Consider the following 9,600-nt stretch of genomic DNA (forward strand, 5'->3'; position numbering starts at 1 on the left):
ACACAACAGACACAAAGTAGAGCGACCATACCATGTTGTACCAGGCTCGAGTTTGGGAGAAAGGACCGTTGTGAACTCCTCTCGGCCTGGTTGGGCTAGCATACGGTTTAATACATCCATCACGTCTCCGAGAGATCAGGTTCAACTGGAGCTTCGAACTCAGCAAAATCTCTGGGTCTCCATGAGAGTTTTGTGCTTGAGAACTGTGAGGCGATGGAGCTCCATGAAGTGGAGAAGATTGAGATTGTCTCCGCCAGGATGAGGATATGAAGTACCTTCACCGCCAGAAGACCGAGGTACTCGAGTTGGAGGCTGAGTTTGAGGAACCGGAGAGATCCAGAAGGTGGGAACGTGGGAGGACGGAAGAGTTGCCTCAGAGGTGGATAATCTTACCGACGGCGCCGGATTGTTGTTAGGGAGAACCACCGGTGGAAGATTCGACGTCGTCGCCTTAGAGACAAGTCACCGAGTCGGTAATCGTCTTGGTGTTTTATTAATCGACGAACCCGGTGCCACGAGTTGCGCTTTCTTTCCACCCATCGCCGGAGTAGCTTCCTCTTTCCACCCATCGCCGGAGTAGCTTCGGTGAAATCGCCGGAGTGAGAGATCGAGATCGAGAGTGAAATCGCAAGTTAGAGAGGAGGCGGTGTGAGATCCAGAGAGTTAGAGAGTGATTAGGGTTGCCGATGAGTAGTAAAAAAATCTAATTAAAAGGGCCAAAAATAATTGGTTTTAGGCGGGTTACTGAATTTTGGGTTTATAGGCGGGATTAGTTAAATTTTGGGATTAGGAGGGATTCTAATTATCAAATTTTTGGGTTTAGTAAATTTAGGGTTTATAGGCGGGTTACTTATGGTTTAGGTGGGATTACTTAGCTAAATACAATTTTTTTTTATAAAAAAAACACACCATAAAGTTAATATTTCAATAATATATATCATTACATATTGCCTCAAATAACTTAAACATCATCATCAGAAGACGATAAATTACATCGAAATTCGTCATTTGGTTCTCCATCTCCCACCTCGAAATCGAGATTTATTGGTTCTTTTCGAGCATGTACCAAATGCTCAAATTGTAGGTCTTCAACTGTAGTCATCAGAACAGCATCATCGTTTTCTTGTTGTACCATAATCGAGGCTACGTCTTCATATTCTCCAGCAACGATTAATATCCTCGGATTCACTTTAAGAACATTAAGCCACAATTGCTTTGGTTTCTTTACATATGGATACGGGATATAACAAACTTGTTCTGCTTGTGAAGCTGTGTAATATCAAATATCAATATATATATACATATTATACGTACCTGATGTCAAAAAAAAAATATGTGTGTGTGTATGTACCTAGAATAAATGGGTCATATTTGTAGTATTTCCTTGATGAAATAACATCAACGATACCACCATTGCTTCGCCGAGTGCTTCTACCAAGAACAGGATCATACCACTTACACTTAAAAAGTGTGATTCTCAAATCGACTGCCCCTCATACTTGATTTCTATGATATCAGTTAAGATCCCGTAGTAATGTGCTTCATCAGTTATATTTGTATAACTCTCTCCTTTAACACATACTCCATAGTTACAAGTCTTTCGTCCCTCACCATGACATAGATAGGCCATGCTTTAGCTTTATTCATGGGTCCATTCGCCATATCTTTAACCCAAAGAGGAAAACGATGTGTGTTGCTCCAGTAGCTAACCTGTATCAATAAATTTCATATATATATATATATATAATCAATGTAAAGAACGAGAAACACTTAATACATGTATCATTACTAAGACATACATAATCTTTCACCCATATATGATATTCATCTGCTCTCTTCGTGGAGAGTTCTTCTTCAGAAATGTCTGGATATTTTGCACTGATATAATCTTCGAACATCCTATATTAGACCAACACAAATATGAGAAATCAAAGTAGGATATATAAAAAAAAACATAAGGTTAACAATTGTCAAATTATATACCGCTCAAATGGCTGAAAATATTCACAATTTCGCAAAACATATGAATGTGCGCATTGATAATCTTTTTCGGATAGCCATATTTCTTGCATTTCTCCACCTGGACGACCTACGTGAGTAAATATATCAGGTACTCCTTCGACATGATATACATGGACTTCACCTTCATCAAATCTCGTGAACCTGCCCAAATGATGAAAATATAACATTTTATATCTGAAAAAGTGAACATATGAATCATATCTATGTATTTACCTTGATTTCGTTTGTATATTGTCAGCAAAGTAGTGCTCCGAGAAAAAAGCTATCTCCTGGTTGATATATGCTTCAACTATCTGTGGGAACCGAAATTCACACTGTTGATTCCCGTTTAAATAAGGAAACTAGGAAAACCCTAATTTTCCAGAGGACCCGGATATCTGTTAATTACCACACGTCAAGCAATCAGAACACGAGAACAACAACGATAAAAATAAGAAATCGAAAAGAGAGCAAAGTAGATCTTATTCCGAATCTGCGTATGAGCGTTTACAACAAGGTATAAGCCTGGGCTCAAGAGCTGTCGGCGAGATTCCTAGTTCTAGTAACCCTAAGACGGCTAAACCTAATTGAGTCGCAGCTCGAAATAACAAAAACCCTAGGACTCCTTATATACTAGCTCCAAGGTCGGTTTATGCTTTTACTCTTCTGCCCTTAAGCCGTCATAGCATAAAAATGGAGATATTCCATTTTTCCCGATCTTCACAATTATCTTCAAAACTTCCGTATTTATCCGCGGAAACTTGACATTTATCCTTCCTTGTGGGCCAAGCGTAAACCATGCTGTGGTTTACGGGCTTTTGGTTAGGAAAATCATAGGATGGGCCTCGAGTCGTGTTTTAGGTCCCTTTGGGCCGTCTACCGACTCGACACGTTTACTACGAGTTTTCCGCGGTTTCTAATCCGCGAAGTTTGATCGATGAATTAGAATGGCGGAAAACATGGACTGAGCTTGCTACGGTCTTCGGGAGATAGCATTCGAAGGTTTTGACGAGAATGCAAGAACTGGTGTCGTATCGATGTTCGGAAAGGTTCAATCGCTACACAGCGACCAAACTTTGGCTCGAGCCCGGTCGCTTCGTAGCGACCGAGCGGGACGAGCGCTCGGTCGCTACGTAGCGACCGAGATTGGCTGAGCTCGGTCGCTACGTAGCGACCGAGATTGGCTGAGCTCGGTCGCTACGTAGCGACCGAGCGGGACGATCGCTCGGTCGCTACGTAGCGACCGAGCTTTGGCTCGAGCTCGGTCGCTACGTAGCGACGAGCAGGATGATCGCTCGGTCGCTACGTAGCAACCGAGCGTGATGATCGCTCGGTCGCTACGTAGCAACCGAGCGGGACGATCGCTCGGTCGCTACGTAGCGACCGAGCTTGGCTGAGCTTGGTCGCTACGTAGCGACCGAGCGGGACGATCGCTCGGTCGCTACGTAGCGACCGAGCTTTGGCTCGAGCTCGATCGCTACGTAGCGACCGAGCGTGACGATCGCTCGGTCGCTACGTAGCGACCGAGCTTGGCCGGGCTCGGTTGCTACGTAGCGACCGAGCGGGACGATCGCTCGGTCGCTACGTAGCGACCGAGCTTTGGCTCGAGCTCGGTCGCTACGTAGCGACCGAGCAAGACGAGCGCTCGGTCGCTACGTAGCGACCGAGCTTGGCTCGGGTTTGGTTGCTGCATAGCGACCGGACGGCGTGTATGCGTGGTGACTGAGCTTGGTTCGTTCGGTTTGAATCCCAAAGGATACTTCTTCGTAAAAACTTCGTATTGGTTATTTTTACGAAAATTACATCTTTCCTTTTACTATCTCTTTCGAAAATACGATCTCCGAGGATTTTCGGGTGGTAATTCTGTCGTAACCGTTTTTGACCCCAACAGTTAGCCCCCCAGCCCGTTAGGATCATGCACCGTAGGATCCTAGCGTGCGATTAGGCATGTTTGGCAAGTTAGGCGTGATGGATGAAATTAATATCCGAAAGTCTGAGCTTGAATAGTAAATCCTCATGCCTATAAGAAGGGAGGTAACTTGTTTCACAATTTTTTCACTTTCTTGTCTAAGATCTCTCTTAAGAAAAACTTCTTTTCTCAAAAGATGTCGAGCAAGAAAAATGTTGCGAAAAAAGGGTCTTCGTCCGCGAGTGCTTATGAAGAGCTCATCGTTCTGAAGATGGAGTTCGTGCCTCACTCGGTACATCCTGCCGAGAACGAGGCATGGTGGGTTGCTCATTATGGCTCTTTGACCCCTCCCAAGGAGAAATCGTTCCCGGTCTTGATCCATCGTGGTGTCGAGAAAGAGGATGCAAGCAGGAGCACCGACGAGTTTCTCGCGATGATGCGATCGTTCTACCATATCCCGGATGCTGTGGAGTTCCGGGTTCCCCGCCGCGGGGAATGTGCTAACAGCCCCCCGGAGGGTTAATTTACTTGCTATGAAGCGTTCGTAGTGCGTTGTCGCCTATGGTTCCCCATACCCGAAATTCTCGTCCGAGTGTTGGATCGTTTCGAAGTTGCGATAAGTCAGTTGACTCCCCTTGCCATTCAGCATCTTATCGGGATCCTGATCCTAAGCTACGAGCATGGCCTTTCCCTTTCCGTCGATCATTATGAAGCGCTTTTGAGGCTTCAACTTGTCACAGATACGGATAAGCATAGGTTGGTCCCTCGGAAGTTTATGTCAGTGGTTAAGAAGTTCATTTCGAACTTCAAGTCGTGGAAGAAGTTCTTTTTCTTCGTTCGTATAGACGCTGCATCCGTCGAAGAGAGTTGCATTCCACTGTTCCGGAGGTTGCCGAATGATCGTCCTTTCATTAACCCTTTTGCTCCGTTCCCTGAGGATATCATTGTGGTGAGGGATCTTCTCAGGAATGGTCCCTTCTTCTGGACTTCTTTTACGCCGAAGAGGGTTCGGAAGGCACTAAGATTCGTGCAACCCGGTTTTGCTTTGGCGACGGACACGGGAAGCGACTCCGAACCTGACGACCAGAATCCTGTCGAAGCTCCAACAGCTGTGCCGGAGTCGAGCTCTTGGAAGGGAAAAGATGTCGATCTTGGCGACATAGAGTTTTCGATGGATGACTCTATGCTTCCAGGATGGGATCCGAACCTTGCTTACGGCGATGGGGGCGGTTCGAGCGAGGCCCCTATTCCGGATTTCGATGATTTCTTTGCTGGACTGCCTCCGGGTTTCGATGTTCCTCCTCCTACGAAAGAATCGGCGAGGCCGAGAGTTGTTGCGGAAGGATCTCGCATCATCAATGGGGTTAGTCTTTTTTTGAGAATTTTTTGGCGATTGTCCGATGTATGTTTATAACACGTCCAGATCGTACCTGTTTGGCTGAGCTCGGTCGCTACGTAGCGACCGAGCGGGACGATCGCTCGGTCGCTACGTAGCGACCGAGCTTTGGCTCGAGCTCGGTCGCTACGGAGCGGGACGATCGCTCGGTCGCTACGTAGCGACCGAGCTTTGGCTCGAGCTCCGTCGCTACGTAGCGACCGAGCGGGCCGATCGCTCGGTCGCTACGTAGCGACCGAGCAGGACGAGCGCTCGGTCGCTACGTAGCAACCGAGCTTGGCTCGGTTTGGTTGCTGCATAGCGACCGGATGGCGTGTATGCGTGGTGACTGAGCTTGGTTCGTTCGGTTTGAATCCCAGAGGATACTTTCTTCGTAAAAACTTCGTATTGGTTATTTTTACGAAAATTACATCTTTCCTTTTACTATCTCTTTCGGAAATACGATCTCCGAGTATTTTCGGGTGGTAATTCCGTCGTAACCGTTTTTGACCCCAACACTATCGATCCTGCCGCATATCTTTTGTTCTTTGCATTTGCTTTCAACTTTTTGAAATTCTTTTCAAAAAGATACGTCCACCTATATTGCACGGGGCCTCCTAGTTCAGCTTCATATGGGAGATGTATAGGCAAGTGCTGCATCACGTCAAAAAATAATGGTGGAAAGATCTTTTCCAAATTGCAGATTATTGAAACTATGTTTTTTTAAGTTTTTTGACCCGGCTTTTTTGCAAAGTCCTCGAGCAAAGGTCACGGAAAAATATACCAACACCTACAGTATATATTCAAATTGCACATTGTGAGTACAACACTAATTATCAACACACATATATATATATATCAAAATTTCAAAAAACAAAAAATTACTACCTGATAACGCAAGATGGACGTTTTGGTCTAGGAGTTCTGCAAGTATAAATGGAAGTAGCCTCTTCATAAAAACATGGCAGTCATGACTCTTCATGCCTGAAAACTTGCCATTCTCAAGATCAACACACCTAGCTAGGTCTGAAGCAAAACCATCTGGGAATTTAACCGAATGTTTCACACATTCCAATAAACGTGTTCTTGCGTTCTTGTCCAATGTGTAGGGAGGGAAAGGAGCTTGCCCATTGCAATCAACATGTAAATGTTCCCTATCACAGAAAAGTGCTATATCCAATCTTGACTTGATTGTGTCTTTCGACTTACCCTTCACATTCATAAGAGTATTCATGATGTTGTCAAAAAAATTCTTTTCTATATGCATCACATCAAGATTATGTCGAAGAATGAGGTCCCTCCAGTATGGCAGCTCCCAGAATATGCTTTCCTTGTGCCAATTATGGCGTTTCCCATACCCAGGTTTCTTCTTATCATGACCATTTCCACCACACATAGATGCTTTTGGTGGATTGACACCATTTAACAGCTCCGAATAAACTTGCTCACCATTCAAAGCGTGTTTTCCCTTCAAGAAGTCCTTTTTATTCTTCCTCAGTGGATGGTTACGTGGAAGAAATCTTCGATGACAATCAAACCAACAGGTCTTCCTTCCATTAGTCAGATAAAAAGCCTTACAATCTTCCATGCAAATTGTACAAGACAACTTCCCATGGGTCGTCCATCCTGATAGCATGCCATATGCCGGAAAATCGCTTATCGTCCAAAGAAGCACTGCTTTAAGATTGAAATTTTGATTCAAGGAGACATCATATGCTTCAACTCCAGTAGACCATAACTCTTTCAACTCCTCAATCAAAGGTTTAAGGAAGATATCTAGACTAGCTCGCGGGTGGTTCGGTCCAGAATTCAAAATTGTGAGAAACAAGTACTCTCTCTTCATGCACATACCAGGGGGTAGATTATATGGAGTCAAGATCACTGGCCACAACGAATGATTATTAGACATTCCAAATGGATTGAAGCCATCCGTACATAAGCCAAGATAAACATTGCGAGGTTCTTCTGCAAAACGGGGATGTTGATCTTGAAAGTATTTCCACTCCGCCGCATCTGACGGATGACACATTTTACCCTCCTTTGCTTGGCGCTCTGCATGCCATCTCATTGCTGATGCAGTCTTCTTGCTCTGGTACATTCTCTTCCATCTGTCAGCAATAGGTAGATACCACATACGACTATATGGTACTTTTGTCCTACGCCGTTCATTTCTAGGCTTCCATCTTGGTGCATCACAAAATTGACATTTATCCCATCTTTCATCTTCTTTCCAGAAGATCATACAATTGTTAACACAAACATCAATTGTATGGTAGGGGAGGCCCAAATTGCGCATCAACCTTTCTGTCTCGTAAAGTGAAGCGGTTGATTGGTTTCCAGGTGGTAAATAGTCTGATAACATTTGGCATACCGAATCCACACATTTCTCACTCATATTATAATATGTCTTATTTTGCAAAACTCGAGCAGCTAAAGATAACTGCGAGTGACCTTCGTGACAACCATCATACAAAGGATTTTTTGCTCCTTCTAACAAATCGTAGAATTTTTTTGAATGGTTGGAAACCGGATCTACAACATTTTGATAACTATCATCCTGTTGATAATTATCATAATTCAAATTATCACGAAATGCATCATTCACCATTTCCACATATCTATCTTCTACTAAATTACCAACTTCTTCACTACCACTTAAATGTGTCATATCAACATAACTCGTTCCTAATCCCATGTCGATTTCTTCTCCATGGTTGTACCAAACATAATAATCTTCCATAAATCCTCTACTATATATATGTTTCAAGATTTTTTGCCCCGAGAGAAATTTTTCGTTTCTGCAAATACTACAATGGCAAAAGAACTTACCACCATTGCTCTGCGTTAATTCCTGACTATTTGCAAACATCATGAATTCTTCTACCCCCGCGACAAACTCTCTCGAGAAATTCCCCGTTTCTTCATCAATCCTGTTGTACATCCAAGTACGAAAATTAATATAGTTGTTATAATTGCTCGTCATTGTTGTTAACGATTTTTTTTCTCGAAATTTTTTAAGGATATGATTCTTACACGGGTGATGAGATAAGAAATGTGTCGGGTTTCATCTATATATAGAATATTTAGCGACTGTCTTGCTACTCTTTTGCTACTGATTTTGCGACTACTACAATCAGTCGTCAAAAACCGGTGTACTAAACTCAGTAACGATTTCCACGTGTTTTATAACTGTATTTTGCGACTGATGGCCGACAAAAATATAGCGACCTAGTATAAGTAGCTAAATAGTCGCAAATTACCGACTGAATAAGGACTACGTACTGTAGTCATAAAGTCGCGACTAACTAGTAACTGATTGTTATTGGTCGCAAATCAGTAGCCAAATAGTAGGTATTCGGTCGGTATATTTAGCGACCGCAGCTATAGTCACTAAATTCAGTAGGGAAATCCCTGTTTTCTTGTAGTGCATGAGGTCTGGCCATGTTGTCCATGAGTCGTTGGGCTCTTGTGGGCAGGCCGTGGGCTTGGGTACCAAGTCTGGGCTTAGGTTAGACGTGGCTATAATGTCTGGAACCTTCTATTTCCGAACAGGTACGATCTGGACCGTTGATTGTAATCGATGGCCAATATCTGTCCCAAAAGGATGCTTCGAAGGGATGTGTCCCTTCGCACATGAACTTTGGTTGCCTATATATAGGATGCACGACCAGAGATCAATTCATTCATTCTCATTCAGTCTCATTCTGTCTGAGACAAAGGACACACATCCTAAACAAAGGGATCCCCCAATGAGAAACGAGGATCCAAGCCGGAAGGGCAGAATCCGGGATCAAAACAATAAGGGCACTATCCGGTTCATGGTGAGTATGGCTTTAGCCATATGAGGCCGTGGCTTTTATAAGTCACTAAGGCCAATAGGAAGACCTATTCCTGGACGGAAATAGGAGCCAAGGACCAAGGGTGGTTAGCCGAGAGACGGACTGACCAATTGGTAAGGGCTATAGCGGCTGTGAGTGGTTCTATCTCTGTCTCTTTATATTATTACGTCTATATGATATATATATATATATATATATATGGAACGTGATAGTTAATCATATTACCACGTCATAGACCATGGGGTCATGGTTGGTTACGTTGATTGCTAACCATAGCGGATAGGTTGGATCAAAAGGGTACTAGTCGCCAAAGGTTGCATGTTCCCAAGGGTCATGAGTTACCAAAGGTTGTGAGATACCAAAGGATGCAAGTAACCAAAAGGTATGAGATACCAATGGTTGCAAGTATCAAAGGGTACGAGGACCAAAGGGTGCATCGTGATCCAAGGTTGCGTGTTGCCAAGGATCATGTCGTG

The 9,600-nt window shown here is 43.8% G+C and overlaps 1 protein-coding gene across 1 annotated transcript; it reads right to left on the reverse strand.

Moving 5' to 3' along the window:
• Window positions 1–825: 825 nt before the first annotated feature.
• Window positions 826–9,290, reverse strand: LOC117130448. Its single transcript, XM_033283305.1, has 3 exons — window positions 5,803–9,290; window positions 2,236–2,305; window positions 826–2,163 (listed from the first exon to the last, which is right to left on the reverse strand). Exon 1 carries the CDS (start codon window positions 8,266–8,268, stop codon window positions 6,115–6,117), a length of 2,154 nt encoding a protein of 717 aa, XP_033139196.1. The 5' UTR covers window positions 8,269–9,290; the 3' UTR covers window positions 826–2,163; window positions 2,236–2,305; window positions 5,803–6,114.
• Between the last annotated feature and the right edge of the window lie 310 nt (window positions 9,291–9,600).

This window comes from Brassica rapa, unplaced genomic scaffold (genome assembly GCF_000309985.2).
Source record: "Brassica rapa cultivar Chiifu-401-42 unplaced genomic scaffold, CAAS_Brap_v3.01 Scaffold0487, whole genome shotgun sequence".
Taxonomy (NCBI): Eukaryota; Viridiplantae; Streptophyta; class Magnoliopsida; order Brassicales; family Brassicaceae; genus Brassica; species Brassica rapa.

Bases quoted from the DNA above. Each gene is read 5' to 3' on its own strand.
- LOC117130448 (XM_033283305.1), bottom strand. From the start codon at position 8,268: ATGACGAGCAATTATAACAACTATATTAATTTTCGTACTTGGATGTAC.